Below are 26,172 nucleotides of genomic sequence, written 5' to 3'. Positions count from 1 at the left end.
CTAATTGCAGAATGTACAAATCTAACTTAAGTACTGCAACAATTTCATTGCAGTGAAGTCCTTTGTTGAAAGCATTTGAAGCTCTAGTGAAGACGTAAGTAGCAAGAGTCAAAAATACTGTATATACCGGAACATTTAATACCAGATCACATGACTGCATAAGGCTAAGTAAGGACTGGCACCAAAACGGAAAAGCAAAACTAGATACTTTTATGACACATTTGCAATTAAATAATCTGGTAACAAACTTTAAACAGACACCTGCACTTGCTTTTAATGTTTTATATGGACTTGTATACTTGTTTGTTTGTTTCTTTGTTTTTCTGCTTGCATTGTATTTTAAACAGGGCACCCTTGAAAAAGAGAGCCCAAGTTCTCTCACTGGCCCCCCTTGTAAAAAATAAAAATAAAAATTAAAAATTAAATTTTTAAAAAATAAAAAATAAATAAATAAATTCATAATAATAATAATAATAATAATAATAATAATAATAATAATAATAATAATAATAATAATAATAATAATAATAATAATAAGTTGAAATTGGTGACAAGGCACATGGTTAGCTCTGTACAGTCTTGTCCAGCTCTCCAGCAAGGTTCTGTTGGCTGAAGATCTTAAGAAGAGTCCTCAGAGAGTGATTGTCCACTGTGCCTCATTGACTCAACTGCGTCACGGGTCAAATGCAGAGATTTCCCCAGGTTCTGTTGTGCTCATAAGTACTTTCTGACCTCAGTAGCTGTGGGTATGGTCCCTTGCTTCAGAAAGGCCAGATTTTGACTCTAAAGAGCATGAGTAAGACTATTCTGAAAATACTACGTTAGTGAAAGTTTATTGGCTTCATTGCGACAGCACGGGAGGTCATGTGGCTAACTGCATGGAACAGGACAGAGGAAGACGAAATGATTTGCATTTGCACAACAACACTACCATTGAGCCACATGGCAGAACATAGTCTTTAATGTACTATTGTTGTAGATGTATTGCATTGAGACAGTGCTGCATGTATAAGAAGCAACGCTTCCACAATGATTTATCTCTGTTTGTTCCAGTTCTTCATTTTGTTTCATTTCGTTAATTTCATTTCTGTCATCTTGTTTTGCTTCGCTCCCCATGGGCCTGCATTATAAAAGAAGAATAAAGAGCTCAAATGAGTATAGAGTTGCCAGATTAGGTGTGGTGAACTTTAACCTTAACATTATGTTTTAGAGTGATCCTAGTTAATAATTGTTGATTTGGTGTCGCCACTGTTGTGTGTCCAGAGCTAGACTTTGGACATAATGTGCTTGTGGAAGGATTAAGAAAGATACAAGACTAATATGATTTAAGAGTGTTACAGTTACAAAGTTACATGTTGGAGTTCACATTGTTATCGGGTTTGTATGTGTGGGTTTTCTCAGTTCTGTAACAGTGAGAGAAAACAAAGCTGTGGTGACCTGTTTTTCCCCTTTCATTCTGTCGTTGGCTCTTGTCATTGACTTTTCAAGCACCATCTTAAGTCTGGTTCATTTTTCATGATTTTCACATTAGCGTAGGCAGTAACCCAGACACGAAGGAGACAGATGGGAAAATGCACAGAGACACACAAATCATGATCATGGTGACAAACGCAATTTGAACATCTTCCTTAAGCATCTTCAGTAAACAATGAGCTAACTAAAAGAAACAGCATGTCTAACTTCTAATGTATGTGTATGTTGTGATTTGGATATTTGGTTCATGTGACCTTGTGCATGAGTCATCAGCTCACATGCTTGTGGCAGAGCTTCAGAGACCGGACGTGGTGAAACCAGTGCTTCGTTTATGTATTGTATAGTGTAATGTAGTCAATCATGCAACAACATTTTCAAGTATTATTCTGTCGCTAAATGCAAAATATGTGGTATTTACATCGCACAGATCCCCTCCATGAGCGTGGGAGAGTTGGAGATCAGTTCCCACAAGAGTCACAAATTAATGAATCAGGCTGACATTTCACTGGAAACATTTTCTAAATGTTTAGCCTTGATCTTTGGACAAACAAACACAGAAACACTGTGCTTAAAGTCTTTAGGAAGTTCATAGTAGTAAAGCATCTGACTCAAATCCCAAATAGGCCTATATGTTTTTTCTTATGGAAAAAGGGCCTTACAGATCACATGCATTTGTTCCAAAAATAAAATGTCAGCTCATTGGAAAAACTGTGATGTTAACTATGCCAGTGTTTCCCCCCCAAAAAGGTGGGATTGAATACTATTTGAATATAAAATATTCTTTGTAGTACATGACACATCCTTATCTGTATGACAACTTAAGATAAAATGGAGGTCACTCCCAGGCAGAACCCAGCCAAGATGATCAGAACCCTTCCAAGTAAGTCCGCCTCCACTCCTCCATACCGGCCATAACTGTGAACGGGACTAGATTGATACACAACACACACCTTGGTTTCTGCTACTGGTATCTACCTTATTCTCCATTTTTGTCATGAAAACCTTGCACCACTGCACTATGCGCTACATAGTTTAATGACTTTTAATGGACACAGTTTACTGCACAGAAACAGCTCTGTGTGTGTATGGTTCACTGAGGCATGTGCTGTGCAGCCTCTGAGTTTTTATACGGTATATTTTTAACCAGAAGTGCAACTTCAGTTTTTTTCAAAACCTCAAGCGGTTTTCAGATGACGCCACACTGGTGTCTTACATGGAGCTAGTAATGTACATGCATGGATGGTTTGTGGTTGAGATACGAAAAGATCACAACATTTACAACACCATAGAAACAACAGAAAACAGTTTGTGCAATGTTTTTTGTTACACTGCAGCATCGAAAGTTGTTTATGCTCAATGATTTATAATAAGCCAGGCTGTCGACTACACAGTTTGTATGCTTTGTGTTGTAAATCCAATTTTAATGCATTCAAAAGATATCATACTTTCTAGTCAATAGAGAAACAGTGACAAAACCAATATTGCCATCAGTATGCTACAGGTGATCTCCATAGAAACTCCCTAGCACTATTCACTTTCTATACGAGGCAGCTGTCATTTGTAGTTTCCTTCCTGAATAAATATTTTTAAATCTATTTATCCTTACTCACGATTATCCTAAATATTTGCTCTCCTTCTAGGCAGCCAGCAGCAAGACAAATGTCGTTTTCCATTTGATATATTTTTCCACTTCGCTCTAAGGACCAAGCAGTGTGTGGCCAAGAGCTAGTGCAGTGTAAACAAATGCAGGGATTCTTAACTCGCCATGCGCCATTTGTGGGGACGTGTCGAACCTGATCTGGGGTGTCCTATAAACTCCAATGTTTATGTGTTGCTCCTATTTGAGTGCATTCTGTGGATGCAAATATGTCAACCACAGAGTTAATCCTAAACACATGTCAAAATGAATTACTTCTTCCTTTTTAATCTTCCTCCTATATCGTAATGCTGTAACTAATGATCATTTTAGTTGCAGACATTTCCTTTTCTTGTTGTACACATTTTACAATTCTTTGGGATTTAAATATTAAGATAGTTATTTTGCAGACTATAGGCTCCAAACCTCAAACCTTATGTTCAGTTTTAATGAGTCACTAAATGTACTGCTTAGAATAAAGAGTATATTTTTTTTAATTAAAATATTTGATATGTTGTGATAAATTCATAAGACCATTATAGCACTATTATGTATCATTTGTACATCCTCTAGTTTGCTCTTCTGTAGAAATATATATGTAAACTCAAAACATTAAAGGCACTTGGCATTACACTTCTTTTGTTCAATTACAGGAGGAGTTTTTGAAAAAACAAAACAAAAAAAAAAAAAAAAAACCAAAACATGAACTAACTTGAAAAATGTTCATTCTTACTCTGAGCGAAGTTGCCACTTCACTGGCCTGACCTGTAACTTGGTGGTAACCCCTGTGTGGCGTCTATTTGGGAAAATAAGTGTTGTCCTAACGAGTCCTAGAGTTGTTAAGAGAGGCAGGAGACTCTGTCTGAGGCAGCACAAGTTTGTTTATACTTCCACACACAGAGTTTAAATTGGGGCTAAGCAGGACAGTCTGGAGACAAGCCGAGATAAAATGAACAGTGTATAGCAGACCGCTTATATGAGACGGCTTGACCAAGGAAACTGATAATGTTAAAGAAGGACAAATTCTGTAATAGTTGGATCATGTCATAACCACAGAGACATGTCTACAATGGACTGGAGGTGTCCTTGCTAAAACTATGTAGGGGATGCCAAATTCTACGACAGCAGTGCCAACCACCCCCTGGCACACCCATAACACGGACAGAAAGCTACAAAGACACTTTAAACAAGCTCATAGACTGTCACACACACAACCATAACACAACCATTTATACTCCACTGTGACGCTGGAGTAGCCGCTCGAGGCGGAGGACCCTCATCTCCCTGATGACCAGGTCAGTACAGCAGAAGAAGATGGTCTGGAGACAGCAGAGGCTGAGGTACGTCAGGAGCAGCTCATCAGCCATCACTCTGATGAAAATGCAAGAGACAGATGTCCAGCTGAGGTTGACATCTTCATCACACATAAACCCACAGTTAGAGCTGCGGACAGCCAATCACAAAAACAGTGGGCGTGGACCATTGAGACGAGTGTGCCACCCACATGTTCACAGAGACTATGGAGACCATGGCCGTTTGACTCCTGACAAGCAGCTTATTAAAACAGTTTTAATGTCATAAACTCACAAAGACTATAAGTAGAAATGCTAAAGGTTAAGAAAAAGTGCAATGAGAGACTAGTTGAGTATATTTACAAGATTGTTGAGAAGTGTGTGTGGTTATTTCTATACAAAGTTGGTATCTTTGGGTATCCTGCTACTAATGCTAATGGTATAATATGTAACCATTGTACTTAAGGGAACTACTTTTGGATAAGAGTGGGAAACGCAGGGGAGGGTGTGGCACCCTGATCATATGTGTTATAAAAAGACACGCCCCAATAACTTTTCATTTTGTAATCTTCTTCTGTTTATACTCTCGGTTCATTTATGTGTGGCACTTATATATGTATCATATTTAATATTCAGTTACAAAAATACCAAATTATTCAAGTAGGTGTCAGTAATGGTGTGTAGGTGTCATTAAGGGAGACTGACTTAACTGTGTGATGAGCAGTTTAGCATAAACAGCTCAGTTCAGTGTAAGCTGGTAACCTGTCAGTAAAGTAGCACATAAGTTCTTGCCTCTGTGTGTAACGCCTGCTGTCTTCATGAAGATAGATAAGTTTAATGCCACACTGTGAAACATTCTATGTAGACATTCAGGTGCTGGACCTACCCCCAGAAAGCTTACACAGTGCACCTTTAACTATAAACACACAATAACATGAATAGTTTGGAGAAGTTTCCCTTTGCCTGTTTAACCTTTTCCTTTAATATAAAAGTGAGCATATTTGTAGACCCTCCTCTGTTCTGCTCTCTAGGGTCCATGTATTATGTCTGGCTCAGCGCTTGTGAAGTGAGGGGGTGGACGCAGGTGACAAAGGGCAGATACTTCCTCTCTGTAGCTTTGAAGATGCTAGTACAGAAGGCTGTACAAGCAAAGGCTCAAATGCCTAGTGTTGTTTTCTCTGTGGAGGCTGGTCACAGTTCAGAAAAAGGCGTTGATCTGGCAGCAGCTGTAGAAGCAGGCTGCGTCCAAAATCTGTTTTCAAGGATCTTTAAATGTCACACTTGCACCTCACATGAAGCGAGGCTCATTTTTTCCAAGTGTCAGACAAAGAGACTAGTTCCTTTACAACATAAACCCAATTTAAAAAATAAGGCTTATGTAATTAAATTTGAATAAACTACCATAGCTGTGAATAAATGCAGGTTGTAAGCACTGACTGGACAGGCTAGTACTGTAACCTTTAAAATAACATGTGCAAAAGATTAAGCCCCTGTGTAGTAACAGAAAGAGTTTTTATTGTGAGAAGGTTGACAACTCAAATGTAAAGTGCATTATAAATAGCGTTGCTTATGATCACATACTGTTAATAGGGCAGTACATGTAGAACTGAGTAGGTGGGTAAATAGGGCGTTCATTTTTCTTTGATTAACATACAATGACTGCCTTGGGTTCATATTGATTTTGGTGTATTTTATATTTGTTATCTTGCAAATTACTTTTTCTACTGTCCTGAAAGTTTGAATAGTTCACAGACGCCATGTCGGTTCAACCTGTAAAGAAAAGGATTACAGTTTTAAGAAATAATGAAGTGTAATGAAAAGCCTGCGTTCCCATGGCTCACCTCTCACAGTGACTCTGGCAGTGGAGGTGCTGGAGCCAATGTGATTAGTGGCTACACATGTGTATGTTCCACTGTCAGCCGCCCTGATGTGAGGAACAAACAGTTTTCCATCCTTGGTCACCTCTGCTCCAGGAGGCAGTGCGGCACGGCCTGAAACGCTCCACTGGAAAGAAATGGGGTGAGTGCCATGAGCGAGACACTGGAGCCGGAGGGCGTCGCCAGCGTGAAGCCTCAGGTGGTCAGGCAAACAGGTGGCATAAGGGGGCGCTGTGGAGATAAAACCAGAAAATGATGCTACGTTTAAGTACAGTTTTTATCACTGTGTGAGATAAGTTATCACATTTATATACTATTACCTTTAAACTAGAAGGACACTGTATTAGTGAATGTTACTTTAAAATAAAACTTTAGCTTTCCCCCCATATCCACTCACTCTCGACCTCCATGTCTGTGTAGGCCTCGCTGTAGCCGTGTATGTTAGTGGCATTACAGATGTACTGTCCCGAGTCTTGGCGGCCCACGCTATTCAAAGTCAAGACTCCACCCTCCACAGTGTGTTTCCATGGCAATGGAGCTCTGAGCTTGGACCAGGTGATCTCTGGAGTCGGTGAGCCTTCAGATGGGAACATGAAATGGGTGAGCAGAATAAACATACATTGTGGCGACCTCTATCCTAATGTAAATCAGAATAGACGTTATAACCTTATATTCATATCTTACCCGTGGCATGACACTGTATAGTGACTGTGTGCCCCTCAATGGCCGTTATCTGTGTGGGGCTGACTGAGGCCACAGGGGCCCCTGGTCCCCCCTCCACAATAATCTCCACTTTGCCCACGCTCATGCCCTCTGTGTTTTCAGCCTGGCAGAGATACAATCCTGAGTCCTCAGGGCGCACAGCAGGCCACTGAAAAAAAAAAAACAGTGAAATAAACCAAGACTATTTGAGTCTTTTCTCTAAAATAATGCAGGTACCTGGATGGTGTTGATGTCACTTGTAGTGGTGGTCACCAGCTGCAGTGTGGACCCCTGGCGTTTCCAGGTCATCTTTGGTCGTGGTCGGCCCGTGGCACTACACTCCACTGCCACAGGGTCTCCCATCCTGACTCTGAGGGGTCCTGCTGGGCTCAGGCGGACTTTAGGTGGGACTGAAACAACAGTGTTAGTCAAAACATGTTTTAAATAAAACATGTTTTGAAATGTGGCCTATTATTGAATTAATATGTGGAGTCAGATAAAAATAAAATGCATGCAGGCTGGCCCATGATTTGTTAGTCTATGAAAATGAAACTAGTAGTGACATAAACTGTAGGTTACTTGGAGAAACAAAGATGCTCACATTTGACATTGAGGATGGCCGTGTCAAACGCTCTTCCCGCGGGGACCCCCGCCACACAGCGGTACTGGCCCTGGTTGTCGGGGCGCACGTTGACAATGGTCAGCAGGAGGTTATCAGGGCCGATCTTGACGTTATCTGAAGGTGAGGCCCACAGTGAGGCCCATGTTTAAATAAACAGTTATGGCGCTGTGATTACACAGTCAACTCTGTCTGACCTGGAAGCCGCTGGCTGTTGGTTTTTCTCCACACCACGTTTGACGGAGAAGCGCCCGCTTTGCACCTGAAGCTCACGGACTCCCCCTGGCGGACAGTGACGACCTTCGGCTCCACAGTGACAACAGGGGCCTGACTCCACACTGCGCACACACACACGTGAACACACGTGAACACACACACGTGAACACACACACACACGTGAACACACGTGAACACACACACACACACACGTGAACACACCCACCTAAACACACACACACACGTGAACACACCCCCACACACACGTGAACACACACACACGTGAACACACGTGAACACACACACACACACACACGTGAACACCGACACACACACACACACACACCGACACACCCCAACACATGCAAAAACACACGTACACACACTCACACACACACGTGAACACACACACAGACGTGAACACACGCACACACGTATTCAACTCTATGAACCAGCTCAAAAACACAGTCACCTCCCCAAAGTAAATATCCTGAACAAACAATGCTGGTGGACCAAAGGGACACTGCACCAACCACAACCAAAAGCAAGAAATCAAAGTATGATTAAAAAAGTATGTCATTGTATTAATGTATTAATCAGGTTTTTCTACAGTTCATGTATTGAAATTAAATCTGACTTAGTTCTTAGTTGTAATAAATCCAACTGAAGCAATGTCAAGAACCATACAAATCTATACAAACAAAATGAATATAATTCATACAAGGTTATCCACTATCGTTAAGTAAAAACATAAATAAATATGAAATGTTATTATTACCAGCAGATGACAGAAGACTGAGAATCAAAGCTCTTGGTAGCAAATCCATTTTGTATCACAGCTCAGGTCCCTCCACTGTGAAATCTCCCTTTGAGTTTGTCCTTTTTTCAATCATCATTTTCAACCTTTTACCCCTGATTCACCTCCCCCTCCCACATCTGCCAAGCATGCGCTTGTGGAACAACTTTTAAGCATTTTAGTCTATGATAATTACACCTAAACAGACAACTAAATATTTATCACATAAGTACCACGTATATCAAAGCAGTTGTTTCTTTCTACAGTGATTACATTACTGAGTACCTGCTGATACCTCAACAGATACTGCCTCCAGGAACAGAGCGAATCAAGAATCAGTCTGTCTCAAGATTAACTGGTTAAAGAGCATGAACAAATATAAAAAGTAACAGAAATACAAATACTTTACCAAATCATTGTTTATTTTTAACTGCCAAAAACATAAAAAAATGTACATTCAGACTTGAGTAAAAAAAAATAATATTCATGCATGGAAGACATTTAATACTATGATCATCACATAAACATAATACTTTTGAGTAACTGATGATTACAAAGACATACAAAATAGTTAAAATGTTGTTTATTTCAAAAGTGAAGACAGGAAGATGAATTTAGTGAGTAGATGAGGACCTCCTGCTTTGTTGAGTAGCTGAAAATGATCAAACCAAAAATCTTTAACCTTAAATGACAAAAAACAATATCAAATTATCAGTTATCAACAAATACATTTTTACACTTTTTCAGAGATTTCCTCATCTTATGTTAGCTTATTTCCCCCTTTTGCCTTATTTAATGTGCATATGGCAGTTTAAAGTCTAATTCTTACTACATTTTGCTGTATAATGTACCTAGTAAATAGTTTAACATCAGTCACATGGAAGTTTAAGAAAAGTTGAGAAAAAAAAGCTCTGAATCCCTCTATGAATTTTATCAATAAACATAATTCCATCCAAAATGGAGGGGTAATTTCTACAAATGGACTCGATATTCTGACAGTTTAAATTGTGTATTACTCTAATCAGCCTATAATAAATGTACTATGTACACTACTGTACACTATGTATGTGTATTCACACTGTGGCACTTGTTCACAGTATGGTTTGTGGGTAACTGTTACTTAATTAACTCATATATTTGCCACATTTGCTGTCAGTGTCAAACCAGAAAGTAAAATGATAAACTTCATCAAGATAAATGAACATGGAGTATAATAAACAAAAAGAAAGTCAAAACTCTGAGTCTAAAATATTTTAAAATAATATTTAGTTGAGTAAGTTATGTCACATATTTTTACTTGCTATATAATTCTGTATATCTTGCACCATATATTTGATGTCTTTCACATGCAGTGGTTCAATGTAACAAAGTCCACGACATTTTCAACAGGAATGAAAAGGTTTTTTTTTATTGTCTGAGACCTGCTGAAAAGGTTGAGGGATTTATCTTTAGTACACTAGTTCTTAAATATAAAGAGAAAAATGCAGTTGTTTCTGTTAAACAAAATTCAGCTCAAATCTTTATCAAAATCATTACATTTGAAGCTGCATTAGTTCACAAAATCTGTGCAAAATACTTTTACTTTTTACTCTTTAAGTACATTTTTAAAAAGGTGCTTTAATACTTTTTCTTAAACAGATTTTTTCATGTTACATGTTGACTTTTACTTGAGTATTTTTTACTTGGGCATCTGCACTTTTACTTAAGTAACAAAAGTACTTCTGCCACCACTGTCCGCATGTATCTAAAATGCAGAAATTAGTCAATATAAAGAAAAGAAACACTAAATGTGAAGGTGTGTCCAAACTACTGACTGGTAATGTGTGTTAACTACATTTTAGAGAATAAGTAATATAACTGTCATATGCACTTAGAAAAGAGTTCACTGTTTGATAATGTAAAGATACTTACTGAAGACATTACATCATCCCACCAGGAGTGTAACATGAGGCTGAGTATCCTCCTGTTCATTCACAAAGGAAAGGGAAAATAATAACATTGAACATCTGTGTGCCATCTTTAAATGAAGTGATTATTGTAATACTGTATGTGGATGATCCTTACCTGAGTTTGGTGTGGCTGGAGAGCTGGCCTGTGATGTGAGACTGGTAGCATCCATAGCTGTTTTCATGGCATACATGTTTGCTTCCTCTTGGAACTTGGCAATGTTTTTCTTGTAGCGAATCCTCTTGTTTCCAAACCAGTTGGAGACCTTAAACATATCAAGCTACAGTAAATCCAAAGTTCTGGTTCGGCCTTAGTTCAGTTGGGATTTAGAACTGCTTTGGTCGTCTTTTTGTGCATGTTTTTCCTGGTCTAATCTCAGTTTAGTTCCAGGTGTAGTCATAGTTTTGATGTGGTGTGTGTGAATGTGTCTAAAATACAGCAGGTATAAGGCCTGACCTGAGCAGCTGTGATGGAGCACTTCTTGGCCAGCTCCTCTTTGGTTTCTTCGCTGGGGTAAGGGTTTGCGAGGTGTGAATAAAAATATTCATTCAAAATTTCTGTAGCTTGCTTGCTGAAGTTGCGACGTTTCCTCCTAAAACAAAAGAAGGGGATGAAGTGTCTGGGTTGAGAGAGTTTGGGAGTCCGGGAGTCACTGCTTAAACTGCTGCCCCCGTGACCTGGCCCCCGATAAGCAGAAGAAAATGGATAGATTGGCATATTAAAAAACTGACCGTGCATCTAGAAATCTGGAGCGCAGGATCATGACAGCTTCACAGGTGCTCTGCTTGAGCTGCCCCTGGATGGCACTAAACTTTCGGTGGATAATAGACACCATGCACTCTATTTCTTTGGGAGAGATAGGGCGAGTGCGAGACTGCTCCCTCAGCAGGTTCATCACATGACCAGTAAACTCATTACAAGCCTGTGCAGAAATAAATACATAACGCACATTAGTTATATCACAGTTTAAATCACAATACTCTAGTGCTTTTACATCTAATTATTTCAAATATATATTTTGTAGCTATAAACTAAATAATAATATAACTTGATAAATGGTGTAACCACATAAAAGGATGTCAATATGTTTACTAAAGTATAACATATATTATAAGAGCACATGACATGTTGACCTGATAGATAATAAAAGAACTTTATCTTTTTTAGGTAAAAAACTAAACTAATAAAAACAACAACATTAAAAGTCTTGCTCAAGTTGTAAATTTAACACTTAGAAAGAGCATTAACGGTGCACTAGGTAACTTTTTTGGTACCTGCATGTCGCTATGTAGTTGTTATTCTTTCAACAGAAATGTTACACAGCAAGGCATTCAAGTGATCTTTCTCCAGGGAGACACTCACAGTAAAAATGCTTGTTTTTCAAGGTATTTTTGAGCAATAAAAACACCTAGAATATGTGCTAGATAGAGACTTTTAATGCCACACTATGGAACATTCCAGATAAAGCAATAACAGACATGGAGGTTGCGCCCCCATAGCGCACCTTTAAATATGAACCCTTTAAGACTTTGTACAGTATGGAGATATATGCCACACCTGTTCATATTTGTCCAGCTCTGTGTGGTAGATCATCCGTATCTGTGCCAGCTTCTCCCTGTAGTCTGCGTGCTCAGAGCTCTCATCGCTGGACGACCCCCCTGTGGCTGCGGCCAGAGCTGCAGCTGTAGCCGCTCTGCTCTTCTGAGGACCGGCCACTCCCTCGGCTAACAGCATGTTGTCCAGTCTCAGCTCCTGGGGGTCAGGGGGCTCTTCCTCCGCTACACCTCGGATACTCAGGGCTAAGAGGTCACACGTGTTGTAAATGTACAGAACAAGAAAACTGCATTTTAACAAGTTTGGACTGAATTTAGTTGCAAAGTATTCCCCAATAAACATTAACAAGCTTAAAGCTTACAAAGAGGTACACCATAAATTACACCAGTCATCCCGGCATTCATTAGCATCCCATAGCTAAAATAATCAGACACCAACACTGCCAAAGCGCCCACACAGCTGCTAATTAAAGGCAGTTGTTAAGGAGCCACTAAAGAGCCTGTGATGAATGAACAGTCATTTGAGAGGACATTAATTTGTGCACTTATGCAAATTAGGAGACAATTACAAAAGAACATCTCCTGTCCATAATCACACAAGCAGCAGAGGACAGCACAGGCACATCTGCATAAACATTCACAAAGAAAGCTTCGGGTTATTTTGAAGTCAAATTTAGCTTACCTACCATTTTCATAGATTCTAGTGTATCATAATTATTCCAGGAGGGCTTCAAATCTTAGTAGTTTGAGCTTTGTTAACCCCATGTGACTGCAATGTAAGAATGTGCTAAACAATATTTGTGTAACTGTAATACAGTGTAGTGAAGTTTTATTTGTGTGCTGGGAGTAATGAAGTAAAACAAAACACTTTGTACAGTTCATTATTGTACTTGGCTGCTTAATATTCAAAAGAATAACAAATATAATGTTTACAAGTAAAAAAATATATTATTCTTTGTATTTATCACAAGAAATAATCTTGAAAATAGGGCAGGTTCTCAGCTGTTGCATCTGCTCAGTTTACTCATGTAATGCACATCAACAGCTTTGTCAACACCATGTTTTTGTCAAGTTCCTAAAATTAATCACCCAGATTAGTGGATCCTGTTGCTCCCATGATTTTGTCAGTCAAAAGCGTCTGATGTTTGACGCTTCTCCAGTAGTAGCTTCCTCTAGCCTTTTCAGGATCTGAATATTTGGAGGCCTTCATCAACAAAAATCATCATGGATGCCAGTGGAAGACTTACAGAAAAATATCACCAAGAAAAAAATCCCAGAGAGTGCGACACACTGAGCACAAGAGCAAGAGAGGGAGAAAGAGACAAGGTGTTAATAACAAAAGGCAACATGGCGGTTGATCCTGGGTCATGTCCAAACTATTCATCTGTCTCCCATCACTCTCTCAGTCTCTGCTGCAGCGGTGTCATTATTTCATTGACCTAACTACTAAAACACATGCCAAAACTCCATTTTCAAACCAATTTATAATTTGAAAAAATCATACCTGTCTTGTCTTTGATTTCACAGAGGATGCTGAAGAGAGCAGGTTTCAGTTTGTGGCAGTTTAATGCATGTTTCCTGTGGGAGACATATGAAGAAAGTCAGACTCACACAATCTTTAACTTTCCCCTAAAAAATCAGATGAAACACACAAACAAGATGTGGCAGCAGTGAGAAAATGGTTAGAGTCAATGCTTCACTCTCAGCTTAGACAAGTGCATGCTTTTGTTGTGCACATGAGCAAGACACTTCATCCAACATCTTTCCAACCTATGAATGTAGTGTGTGTGTGTGTGGGGGGGGGGGGGGGGGGGGGGGGGACTATATAATGACTATAGTGCAGTCACGTATGCATTATTATGACAATAATACAGTTTAAGTTCTTAAAATAATGACATTTAAGTGAGCATCTCAAGGTTGTTGGTCTTTTAGGGATGTACCTGGCTTGGGCCTCGTCCAGGCTGTCCTCTGTGATGACCATTATCTGCTGGAGGAGCTCTCCTATGTCCCGCTGTGGCTGCTCCGGGGTGTGCTGGTCGCTTACACCCTCATGATAATGTCCATTATGACCAGACATCGTGTTTAGTGTGGCATTTACGACAGAGTGGACACAAGGGGCAATTTCATGAAGAAAATTAGAGCTTTTGAACAGCCCGCATTCTGTCAATGTGAAGTAAAACCATTTAATGCCAGTTCAAGATGTCTGAGTGGCTTCAGTCCCAAGTCAGAGGTAGTTTACACTTAAAATGAGTCTAATCTATCTATTTAATATAAAAATCCCATGTGCTGATAAACAACAAAACAAAAAAGTGTAAATTTACAATAATATTCGTGATATAAAAAGCACCTTGGGAGTGTATGCGATTACCGAGCTATAAAAACATCATACAGACAGTTTTACAAAAAGGATATAGAAAACAGAAATTGCGCCTCCACTGTGATAATAACAGGCTAATAAAACAGCGCTGTAACTTCTTTAATAGAGTATGAATTCGGTATGTTTGACAATGGCTGATGTCGCCACCTTCCCCGTCTTCTTCAGGCTGTGTATCCTCCGCACGCGCGCATTACACAACTTCAACCATGCAAAAACGCGATTATTGTAAAGTTATGTATTTCTTCCAAAGTCCAAATTCATTGTTTCCCCCAAGGACCTGGCCATAAATGTTTTTATTGTCTGCTCTGTTTTTCGTAGGGTGCTGCTGAGAAAAAAAGTGAAGTTAAACAAGCTACAGAAGAACAACTTCCGCCAAGTCTTCAACAACAAAACAAAAAAAAATCAACATTACAATTATGTTGATTACGTTTATGTTTGTTCGTTTCCAAGAAAGAGTGATAAGACTGGTTACTTTTCATTAAAACAGTCTTGAATGCATTCATTTTAAGTCCACTTATTTATTTTTTGAAAAGATCCGAAAACACTGTGTAATATCGCCGCCGCGTGGTCGAAAATGCAAACGCGATGACGTCACCTTGCAAGGGTTGATGGGAATTGAAGTTCTCAACGTTCCAATACTTCCTGCTGAAAAGAGGAAAAGCTACCTATTTGGGCTGATAAGTTTAAAGTTGTACCCCTCGCATATATCTGCCCCTTCGAAGACAAAGACCTGACAACCCAGCGAGGTAAGTTTGAGTTAAATCTTATAACGAAAAATGACAGATTAAAGCTCGTTTGAAGGATAGAAAACCAAGTCAAGTTTTTAAGTGGAAAATGTAATGTAGCCATCACGGTGAACTCGCCCTGTCATTACAACCAGTCCCTTCTTAGTTGTATTTTTCTGTGCTGAAATTACCATCCACACACACTTAATTATGCTTTTATCACACTACCTTTGTGTTTCCACGGGTATTTAAAATGTCTAAAGTGTGTGGTGCTTTTGTTAATGAAGAATATTTGAAAACCCACATAGGAATGTTGGCTAGGTTAAGCAAATAAACTCCAGTATGAATAGTACCTTGTTTTGAAGACAATGCTCAACACGTATCCACCTTAGGAAGAATTTGCTTGTGTTTTTTGTTCACATTTAAACTTATTCTAATTCTGAATGTGTATATTTCCTATTTTCTCTCACATCCTGACCCAGTATTACTCCAAAGGGTGGCTGTGATATGATGGGTTTTTATTTTTCAATTCTGAACTAAATGCTGCTTTCTTATTGTTGTTTACGCAGATGTCCCTACATATTCCACAAAGAGAGGTACGACCAATCACAGCTGTTGCCTGGACTTCCAATACCAGCACTTGTCCCAAAGATTTCACATTGGTAAGAACACGTTTAACAGTAGGTGGGATAAATAATACAGATATCAACTTTACAAAGATGTCATATCCATCTGTATAAAAACACAGAGAGATATATATTCTGGATATGCCAGGCAGCAGATGTCAGATAAATGAGTCTAATCACATTTACATAAGATACAAGTAGTGTGGACTTTGTGTGTAGGCTTTAATGTTATTTCATTATTTTTCCCATTGTGGATGAAGAAATGTATATATTCTCAAACGCTCCTCCTTTTTTATGATTGTTTGCCTTCAGAAATTGGTCAGTATGCGTTTTTTGTGTATTTTTCCATTTTGCAGATAAGCTTAACAGAAGATGGAGCCGCCGCCAATTTTACTCGTAGCTTTGCAATGAAGTCTGGCTACTATCTTTGTTACACCAAGGTCAGTCAGCAAATGTCCAGATTAGAAACAGTTTGATTAAATGACTACTGTATGCTGTGTGTCAACTTTAAGTTTCCTTTTACAGGATTTAACTGGTGGTATGGTAGTGTCAGATGTTCAAATTATTTCAGATAAAGACTCAATTCCCCATGGGTACTGTTACATCACAGAGCACCTTGAAGCAAGTGAGTACATGAGAAAAATATTCAACTAAATGCAAAGTGTGCATACTACTTTAACTGTAGACTTTTTCCTAAGGATTTCCAATAATATTGTCTTGTATGTTTCTTTTTCTTTATGGTCAGAGGCCACTGTGTCTAAGAAGAAGCGGGTTTGTGTGCGTCTTGTCCCCGTAGGCAGTGTAGACACAGCTGTCTTGGATATTAAACTAACAGCAAAAAGCAAAATGATGTTACAGCACTACACATATGTAGGGTTGGTAGCAATATGTTTTCTCAGCCTCCTATGTATTATATTCCCTGTTTATTTTTTTATAACGTTTGTCCAATTTGTTTTTATATATATATATATTATAACTATGAATTAATTATATATAATTTTACAGGGATATCCATGGTTATGTTTTGTGGTGTAAAAAAGGGCCTTTTTCGTGCCCAGTGCCCCAAGCCAAACCCAGAAGAGTCAGCTTAGACATTCAAAAACTCTCCCTGGACCAACCGACTCCTCTTTTGCCTCTCAAACCCAGGTTCAATATTAAATTCATAGAAGAAAAATGACTTTATACGATCATTTATTAAAAACCGGTTTGCCTTCTGACACGTAGTAACCTCCCTCCACTGCCACCTGGAAGACTGAGTCACAGGCGACACCACCTCAATGTGAAAGATGAGATCGATAAGCCAGCGGATGGCAGCCTTCATGGAATCACAGGTACCTTCTTCCTCTCTCCCTCACTCCTTGTTTGTCTATCACTCACTCTCCCTCACACTGTGTCCCTGTATTAAAAAAAGCACATAATCTATTACCCACTGTTCTATCTCTCTGTAGCACTGGATGGAGTCCCCTTCAGTCTACATCCAAAGTTTGATGTTCCAGCCAATGGCAACGTATGTGTTAATGACTCTGTTATGTATTATGCTAAAATGCAACATGGTGCAATTTATTGTGGTTTATTTGTCTATTGTTCTTTTTAAAAAATGACTGTGTAGGAAAATGTGAAAAATTTTCACGATAAGCTCTTGGTGAATATTATTTAAAATAGAGGCCCAGTTTTATCATTCATATCAATTATCAAAGATACTGATTAATGATTGATTGATTGATTCATAGCCTGAGAATACAGCAACAATAGTTAATCATATAGTAATTGGTAAATATTATTTTTTACTTTTTTTTTTCTTTTAGAATTTATGTATTTCTGTATTTGTTCATTATCATTATTCATCTAAAACTTCTGCTCAGCACATGTGCAGCTGGTGTTATTGTTTAGGTTTAAATACCTTTTTTTCTTCACAGGGTCCCCATCTGACCTCTCAGTTAAACAGCATTCGTATCAAGTCCATTCAAGACATTGAGAATGAGGTAAAAAAAAAAATCTCAATTCAACTCTGTGTTGTTGAATTTCCGCTTCACTAACTGTTGTATTTTTGCTTTGATTTAGTATAACTACACATTTACAATTGAAGAAAATGCCACAAAGAAAACCAAGGCCTCATAGAAATATTTACTTGTTCATCCAGGCACTTGTGAAATCCTTCCTGGTTCCAGATTTAAAAGCTTTTTATATGGATATCAGGAATTTTGATAATCGGTATACTTCTAAAGCCAAGTAAAAATGGGCCTTTTGAGGTTGCATTATGTATTTTTAAATTTATTATACTGTGTGTGCCCAGATGAATATGGACCAAATGCGACGTACGTGAAATGTACAATTGGTATATTTATACTGAATAGAGAAACGCCTTTTGGTTGATATCTGTATCTGTATTGATTTAAGCCATGTGTGCTTTTGTAAGTTTATTTCCTATAAATTACAATAACTTAAATGTTACACTACTCCCATCAAAACGGTTTACTAACTGATGATGCTTTTTTTAAATTACCGCTAAATATCTACATTTGCAATACTCTTTTATTGTTATTAAGTGGTGATTTATTTGAAATGTATACCTGCTGCTTTTTAAAGGTCAAGGATTTTTTACTTTCTCTACATATAATACAAAAATTTGAAAATAATGTAATTATTTATTTACTTAATTTAGCTGGCATAGTGATGTCTATTAATGCAGTTTCAATTATTAATCATCACCATAATTAACCAAATAAAACGAGTTTAATAAAATATATCAGTAGTAAACTAGGTCTGCTTAAATAGGGCCTATTTAAAAAAAAAAAAAAAAAAAAAAAAATCTGTCTTAATTTATTCACGTTTCTGTAAATGATATGGGGAAGACTTTAATCTCATCTTAATGTTATCCATGTGTTTGTTATATATTTTTATGTAAGATTTTGATGCATGATGAGAAAATAAAGGTATCTGTTCTTATTATGTCTTCTGATTGAAATGGTTTCTATCTAACAGTACTCTCCCTGTGCAGTGCCTCTTTGTTTGTTGTTTTCTCGTGAACGGAGGTCTGATTTCAACCAGCTGTTTCCCGCCTCACTGCGATCAGCTGCGCACACACATAGTAGTAGGCGGAGGCAGCGAACCACACACGGGCATTGGAGGGAACCCCATCAGCTGTAGTGGGCAACACACTGCTTTAATTACTTTAATTTAACGATACGTTATTTTTGCTGGGGAGAAGTAATGCTGAACTGGGATCTTTAACACCCAGGTTGCAGTATTCTGTCTCAAACAGAGCGATAAAAAGGAAAACACACTGCGCTGATCAGGTGGCTCCGGGAGCATGGAATATTTTATGATGCAGACTGAAAAGATGCCGTCCTTGCAACACTTCAAGAAAACGGAGAAGGATGTTATTGGAGGCCTTTGCAGGTGCGTGCATCGTAACTATTGGCATAACAAAAGCCCGCAATGTAGTGGTCCATGTGCGCGAGGCGTGCATGTTTTGTGATGTTAGCACAGAAGCTACTCTGGCGTCGGAAATGGGGTGGTCAAAATGGCATTGGTTAGATTTATCAATCACTGTATTTGCATTTATCGTGGCCTTTCGACCGATCGTACACTCCAGAGCCACGCAATGATGTCAGCAAATGCTCTGTAGTCAATTACAGCTGAAATGTCTGCATCGTGTTGAAACTGATACATTAAGGTCCACAACCACGTGGTAGTTAACGTGCTCCCGTCGCACCACGGCAACTAACCACAACTACAACGCCTTTCTCTGGTTTTGTTTTTTGATTTATGATTTATTCTATCGTTAACATAAATCACAGTTTGTCTGTAAGATGTAGTGTCAAAACAATGCTCGGAGTTGTCGATTTGCCGTGTCATGTGCTCAGAAATTAGCTTAGCTTTGCTAGCCATCTGTTAGCCACCGTCGCACATCATGTCATGACACTCGGGTTGTTTTTACGTCCTTTTCGCGCACCGTTTTAATCAGTACGCGTTTTTCAACCCATCCGTTTAAAGTGGCCAAGATGGATTGGCTTTATATGTTCTGATATCGTTCAGTCGTGGTAGTGAGGGAAAGCATTGTTCTACCCGTGGCCAGGGCCCTGTTGTTGCTGGTGTCACATTTCACTGCTCCAGCCTCAAAGCGCCCCCTATCGGCCATTTGGCACACACGCAGCTGATCCACTCCACTTTTTCTATTGCATTTGTTTCACTAAAAACGTCGTTTCCACTCACTAGTTATAGCACGTGGTAATGTCTTTTAAAAATACTGCTGATACGCTATTTAAAATGAATAATAGGACTAATTATACGTCTTTGCGCTTTATTTATTCCAGTTGGCTTGTTAAATAAGCGCTGATGTGTTTTTGTGTGTATGTGCAACACATTACTTTAAAATGCAGCGGACATTTTATAACTTATTTATTCCGTTCTAAAGCTTTGAGTGAATGGCTGATGTGTTCATGTGATGATGAAGTGAGGTCAGTAAAGTGTAAGTTTAGCTATTTTGCCATTTGTTAAAATGAAACAATATAGACATGGTACTATGTTTAACCCTTAGACCCGGTGAATAGGAACACTAACATGTAGCACACAGAAGTTGAATGAGTTTAAGTTGAGTGATTTCATGTGATGACAGAGCTCGCAGAGTTCACATGAACTCAAAGACCTTAATGACTATGACTGAGACTTGCAGGGCAACCAATCTAAATAGGTCCACAGTAAAGGTTAAAGGACTTTACCTTGAACATTGCATTGTCTTTTCTCTAATAAATAATTCCAATATTCTATTTTTTTTTTTAGCCTTGCCAACATCCCCCTCAGTCCAGAGACCGCACAGGACCAAGAAAGACGGATTCGTCGGGAAATTGCGAACAGCAATGAGCGACGACGAATGCAAAGCATCAATGCTGGATTTCACTCCCTCAAAACACTCTTACCACATGCAGATGGGGAGAAGCTGAGCAAGGTGTGCTGTAAAGTCTCAAAGAAACTAACCAGCCATAATGAACAAAGAACGGTGTTATAATGAATATTTTTCCTACCCTTTATTAGGCCGCTATCCTACAGCAGACAGCAGATTATATTTTTACTTTGGAGCAGGAAAAGACACAACTTCTGGCTCAAAACAACCAACTCAAGCGATTTATTCAGGTAGTAATCCCTCTATTCCATTCTCTTTGTATCGCAAAGTCATGTGCTATGCTAATCATACTCTTCTTTCAAAGCTCAAGCATGTCTTCACTGGTAAACAGTTATGTCATAGTATCTCAAGCAAATAAAAGAAATCAATAGTACAAGTCATGTTTTATATAACAACTAGTGACTGCATTTCTGTATACATATTCTTGAAATGTAATGCTGCTTGCGTTGTGCCCATATAGGAGTTCAGCGGTTCATCTCCAAAAAGAAAGAGGGCAGAGGAGAAGGATGAGGGCATTGGGTCCCCGGACACACTGGATGAGGACAAAGTGGATGAGCTGAGGAGAGAGATGCTGGATCTACGACAGCAGCTCGATAAGGAGCGCTCAGCCCGGATGCAACTGGAGGAGCAGGTTAGACAAAGACGTAACTTGTGCTTGTAAGAGGGGTCTGTTGACTGGAGAAGACAGACAGTGACAGGGCTGCTGAATTTACCTGACAAACCGGTTCAGACAAAGAGGAACCTCCGGTCCTCGAGACAGTTTTAGCAGCGGCCAGGAGACACCAGGAGAGCTTGTTTAGACTGAGGAATGAATTATCAGTTGGGGCTTCTTTTTTGTGCCATTGTGTCATTAGAAGTGCAGTCTGCCAAATACAATATGTAATTTCATGACAGGATTTGTAATTTGCAGTCAGTTATATGAGTTATGTACATGTGGCACAGGTGCGTACCCTGGACGGGCAGCTGCACCCGGAGCGTCTGAAGGTGATCACACAGCAGGTGGAGGAGGAGCAGGCGCTGCTGCAGAGCCACACTCTGCTACGACTGCAGCAAATCCACGCACTGGACAGACAGACGGCACAGGTTAGAGCAGCAGATCCAAACATCATATACAACTTGACAATTTAGGCCCAGCATAGACCGTGGTCTGGATCTTTGCATCTCAAAATTTATGATCGGGCTGCTGCAGATTAGCGACCATATGAGGAGACAGTAAGCATAACTGTGTAGTTTATTGTGCCTTCTGTGCATTTAAAAAACATTTATCTGAGCTTTTGCACCACATTTCATAGAGTAATCCCAGAGTATGAACTTGCATCTAAACTAGGAGTGTAATGCTGTGATCTTTTAAACACTTTAGATTCTCAAAGAGAGTTTTTGTGCTGTAGACAGGAAACTGCTGACTAGGCATGGGATGATATTGAAATTTAGTGTCATGATTACCATGGCCAAAATAACTGCAATTAACATGATAATTATTGAAGTTGCTAACAGTTAAAAATGTTATGGATATGAATAATATACATTTAATATTCTGAAGAACTGAGATCATCATGGATGGGAAGCTTTTTTTTTCTGCACATTCTGGTGATATAATGACAATTATCTTTGTTGGCGATTATCACAATTATATGAAATGACCCAAGAATGATTATTGTTGAGGCGGGCAAGAGTTTAACCAGTGTCAGAGTCGCTTCCCCATTCACAGAAGTAACAGTTTAACATGGTTTAATGTGAGGTTTTAACTTGATGTGATTTTATTTTCCATTTTTATACATTTTGCCTTGATTTGTTATTTATGATATAACACAACTCACTCCTTTATGACTTTTTAAATTAGCTTGGTCAAGTTTATCAGGTCGGTGTCAAGCAAATGGATCTATTAATTTAGTTAGCCTAATTGTTGACTTAATTTAAATAGTACAGTATGTATATATAATAGTACAGTTTGTGTTACTACAATTCAAATGCTCCAGTATGAATCAAACCTTTAAGTGCTACATGTGCAAAGTGATGGAGTGTAAAATTACTCTAAGTTTTAAAATAGTGTATAATAATGTGTTTTAATGCATCATACTAATCATTCAATAAATTATTACTTGACATCCCATTTTAATATTAAACCTGAACCTGCCCACAGTCACATGACTTCCTGTCCCTCCCAAGAAGACACCTCTGGTTTACCATTACCATGGTTAATCCTTTTTTGAAATCTATTGATCATGGCTTTTCTCCTCAGCTAAACTCAAAGTGAACAAACTCTGATTGGTCTAAATCTACTCCAAACCTGTTTTTTGAAACCTGAAACTTTGAGTTGGCCCTTTCTGAATATGATACCTCTGGGTCAGGAATTAAACTCAATTGATAGTTCAGCAAGTTTTGTGAAATAGGACTAATGTCCCAGAGTATGTGTGGCCTTTCTGTGTAGAGTTCTACCCCAGCTATAAAGAACATTACGGTTACGTCTGCCGTGGCCATTTATTGCTGTCGACAATAACAGCATATACAACAATGTCCTAGAATCTACCAAGATTAAGCATATAAATGTTTAAATTTGGCTGTGTGCTAATTTGCACATATGTTACTCCAGGTGCGTGCTCCTTCGGCTCCTCCTGCCCCGACGCATCATCCCACAGTGATTGTTCCGGCTCCAACACTAACTCAGCCGCATCATGTCACCGTGGTGACCATGAGTCCAGCCGCCCACACCAGCACTGTGTCCACGTCCAGACAGAACCTCGACACCATAGTCCAGGTATGATCCCATTCTCAACGAGTACTGATGAAAAGATATCTCCTTGTATCTGCAGCACACTCAGTCATGTTGGTTTGTTGTTTTTAGGCTATCCAACATATTGAACGCACTCAGGAGAGGAGAGCCAGTGCAGAGGAGGAGCAGCGGCGAGCAGTTATTGTTAGCCCCAGTCATGTTGCTTTGGATGCCACATGCTCAGAGACGGACACAGACACCGAGGGAGAGGACTGCTCAATGAACTGAGCAGTTTGTCCATTGAACTCAAATACCAAACACTTAATACTGATTCACTGCAAGAGGGCCTCAAGCTCAACTACATTTGAAAAACAAATTTCTTTGGCATTAACCAAACTCCAGTAAGTTGACCTTTGTCAAGTGGTTCTGCAATGTGTGCGAAATTACAATTACCATATAAGTAATAAGTACAATTTCCTTATATCATGGGATTGTCAGCATCAGTTGTCAACCAGATAAATTTAAAAAAGGCATCATTTCATGAACATGTTACATAAGGCTATGGAAAGCCGACAGTATTATTTTACAATGTCACTAAAATATAGTTTGAATGTACTTACACATGAAGAAGGCAAGATTATCTCATTTAAAATCATATTTTTAAAATATTTTTTTTACTGTCTGGTGCTAAAAAACGGACATAACTTCAGATATTAATGGGCCCATTGAGAACAGATTAATTTCTTTTGATAAATAAGTTCTTAGTTTAAATGGTGAAATCAAGTAAGCTCTTAAAATAAGCTATTAAACAACAGATTTATTTGATTTAGTGAATTCTGAAAGCTATAAAATTTGACAATTAGTGGTCAGCCAGCTTTGTGATGTTTTACAAGGAGAGACGATGTTGCAGACTCGTCAGGTTATACTGTTTGCATGTAGACTTCTGTTTCCAACAAAAATTTGTCTTAATTTTCTTTAGTGACTATGCACTAAACCGTCTTGTATTTATGCATTTGGATCTGCATTATGTTTGTTGGAGTAATTTATGTTTGAAGAAAACTATGCACCATAGGTAGGCGTGCATACCTACAATGTTCTCATGAAACTTGACATCATAATGCTGAAGAATGTAGGCTGAAATAGGGATACAGTACCGTTTAAACAGTGCTTTTTACCAACCTAGTGTTTGGCACTTTAAGGCTCCATCATGACTACTGTACCCCTCAGCTGGGTCTATAAATATTTGGACAGTGGCCCAAATTTTATCTGTATTGAACTTATTCAACATGCAGTTGTGTTACTGATGTGTGCTTCCTCACAGCTTTAATTTGAGGATTTTCTTGTCCAAATTGGAGGAAGGGTTTTTGAAGCTGCCCCTCAAAGTGTTTAAAATGAATATTGTACAGTATATAATCACTTTTCAGGGGTTCATAAAATCCAAACAGGTTTCTAAAGTCATCGTCTTAAATCGTCAGTTTAAATCTTAAGTCGATGACGTCTGCCTGAAGAGTAGAAACCCCCGGACATCACTTGGTGCTGGGTGTTCTTCTCTGACAGTTTTTTTTTTTTGTTTATCCAATATCTTTGACCCCCTGAAACAGGCTGCTTAATTACAAGAATCGTAACTCAAATTCCTCCACTTTGATCATGTTTGCACTCAAATTGGAGCATACAACAAATTACACAACTGCAGCTTGAATGAGATTGGTAAACAAAACCAGAAGTTGGATAACTAGCCAAATACTCATGGACCCAGCTGTTTTTGTCATTGTAATGTAACTTCTGACCAAGCTTCAATTTGTTTTTAAGAAGTTGACATCAAGCACTGCACTCTAGATCTCTTCTGTGGGTTTATTTCTGAATGTGCCCAGTTTGTCCATCTCATGTTGTTTTGCTTGTCACAAAAATTTGACTGGAAAACCATGCCCCGCTCCTCAGTTTCTTAATGCTGTAAACATTCCATTGATTTGGAGTTAGACCTCTAATTTTGTATGTTTTCTAATTGATCGCATGTTGCTAAAAGCGGCCTTTTGTTATTTTGTCTTACTGCCAATTTTCTTTGTGATCAAGACTTTGATGTGAGAATTCTTGACGCTTGTATTGGGTTTTGTAGGTTTTTTTTCTTTTCTGATGTTTGTGAAGCTTTGCTTAAAGTGGTCTAGTTTACTGACCAATGCCAGTCTATTATGTTGTGTTTTCTGATTGGTCACTTGAGTATTTCTTCTTCATTATTGACATGTTTGCAGAACTGCTGTCATAAATGAACTTAGATATGAAGCACTTGCTGTTCTGTACTGCCTGAATCAACGGTCAAAAGTGAATTTGTCCCATGTATTTTTGTACGCTTTTTGCTGTGACACGTTTTAACACCTTTATCGTGGTTATCATTGTCTGTCTAATTTGTGTTTTGGTGACAAGCGTTTTGTTTCTTTATTTTGTCCAGGATGACAAGAAACTGTTATATTTTTGTTTATTAAAATTGGGTAAACTCACTTTTGTAAAATTGAAAAAAATAAAATAAAATTTGTACTTTTTTATTAGACCCTGTGTCTGTTTATTCACCTGTTTACTTTAGATGCCATGCAACTGCTATGTCCATTTGAAATCTCGAGGAAAGTGATTATGCTATCTTTGATAAGTACATTCAAATACGTTTAGTGTTGTGTGTAGGTCAGACAAGAAATACCTATCTCCAGAAGTTGGAATGATCAGAAGTGGCA

General features: G+C 38.7%; 4 protein-coding genes across 6 annotated transcripts; 2 read left to right on the top strand and 2 right to left on the bottom strand.

The window, feature by feature from the left end:
- Positions 1 to 6,186: 6,186 nt before the first annotated feature.
- On the bottom strand, positions 6,187 to 8,695 carry LOC117372293 (basement membrane-specific heparan sulfate proteoglycan core protein-like). Its single transcript, XM_033968115.2, has 7 exons — positions 8,594 to 8,695; positions 7,797 to 7,937; positions 7,582 to 7,716; positions 7,218 to 7,390; positions 6,963 to 7,149; positions 6,676 to 6,855; positions 6,187 to 6,509 (listed from the first exon to the last, which is right to left on the bottom strand). The coding sequence occupies exons 1-7, from the start codon at positions 8,640 to 8,642 to the stop codon at positions 6,187 to 6,189; spliced, it is 1,188 nt and encodes a 395-aa protein (XP_033824006.2). The 5' UTR covers positions 8,643 to 8,695.
- A 441-nt stretch (positions 8,696 to 9,136) lies between these two features.
- On the bottom strand, positions 9,137 to 14,391 carry LOC117372489 (pre-B-cell leukemia transcription factor 1-like). 3 transcript variants are annotated; one of them, XM_033968414.2, is made up of 9 exons: positions 14,052 to 14,108; positions 13,616 to 13,689; positions 13,201 to 13,401; positions 12,116 to 12,357; positions 11,290 to 11,480; positions 11,015 to 11,150; positions 10,676 to 10,823; positions 10,523 to 10,574; positions 9,137 to 9,293 (listed from the first exon to the last, which is right to left on the bottom strand). In XM_033968414.2, the coding sequence occupies exons 3-8, from the start codon at positions 13,319 to 13,321 to the stop codon at positions 10,531 to 10,533; spliced, it is 882 nt and encodes a 293-aa protein (XP_033824305.1). In that variant the 5' UTR covers positions 13,322 to 13,401; positions 13,616 to 13,689; positions 14,052 to 14,108; the 3' UTR covers positions 9,137 to 9,293; positions 10,523 to 10,530. The 3 variants fall into 3 exon arrangements, with proteins under 3 accessions (XP_033824305.1, XP_033824231.1, XP_055080861.1); XM_033968340.2 differs by lacking the exon at positions 13,201 to 13,401 and having other exon boundaries at positions 14,052 to 14,391; XM_055224886.1 differs by lacking the exon at positions 13,201 to 13,401 and having other exon boundaries at positions 9,137 to 9,263; positions 14,052 to 14,391.
- Positions 14,392 to 15,119: 728 nt separating this feature from the next.
- On the top strand, positions 15,120 to 18,788 carry mvb12a (multivesicular body subunit 12A). Its single transcript, XM_033968596.2, has 10 exons — positions 15,120 to 15,234; positions 15,783 to 15,875; positions 16,196 to 16,279; positions 16,365 to 16,464; positions 16,585 to 16,714; positions 16,845 to 16,985; positions 17,064 to 17,170; positions 17,288 to 17,346; positions 17,756 to 17,821; positions 17,901 to 18,788. The coding sequence occupies exons 2-10, from the start codon at positions 15,783 to 15,785 to the stop codon at positions 17,955 to 17,957; spliced, it is 837 nt and encodes a 278-aa protein (XP_033824487.1). The 5' UTR covers positions 15,120 to 15,234; the 3' UTR covers positions 17,958 to 18,788.
- A 121-nt stretch (positions 18,789 to 18,909) lies between these two features.
- On the top strand, positions 18,910 to 25,994 carry LOC117372390 (transcription factor AP-4-like). The gene is made up of 7 exons (XM_033968227.2): positions 18,910 to 19,238; positions 20,622 to 20,787; positions 20,874 to 20,972; positions 21,203 to 21,373; positions 21,685 to 21,825; positions 23,333 to 23,497; positions 23,585 to 25,994. Exons 1-7 carry the CDS (start codon positions 19,150 to 19,152, stop codon positions 23,738 to 23,740), a joined length of 987 nt encoding a protein of 328 aa, XP_033824118.1. The 5' UTR covers positions 18,910 to 19,149; the 3' UTR covers positions 23,741 to 25,994.
- Positions 25,995 to 26,172: the final 178 nt, after the last annotated feature.

Source organism: Periophthalmus magnuspinnatus, chromosome 1 (genome assembly GCF_009829125.3).
Source record: "Periophthalmus magnuspinnatus isolate fPerMag1 chromosome 1, fPerMag1.2.pri, whole genome shotgun sequence".
Lineage (NCBI taxonomy): Eukaryota > Metazoa > Chordata > Actinopteri > Gobiiformes > Gobiidae > Periophthalmus > Periophthalmus magnuspinnatus.
Note: the sequence above shows the minus strand (reverse complement) of the source record. Positions and strands in the feature narration are given on the sequence as shown.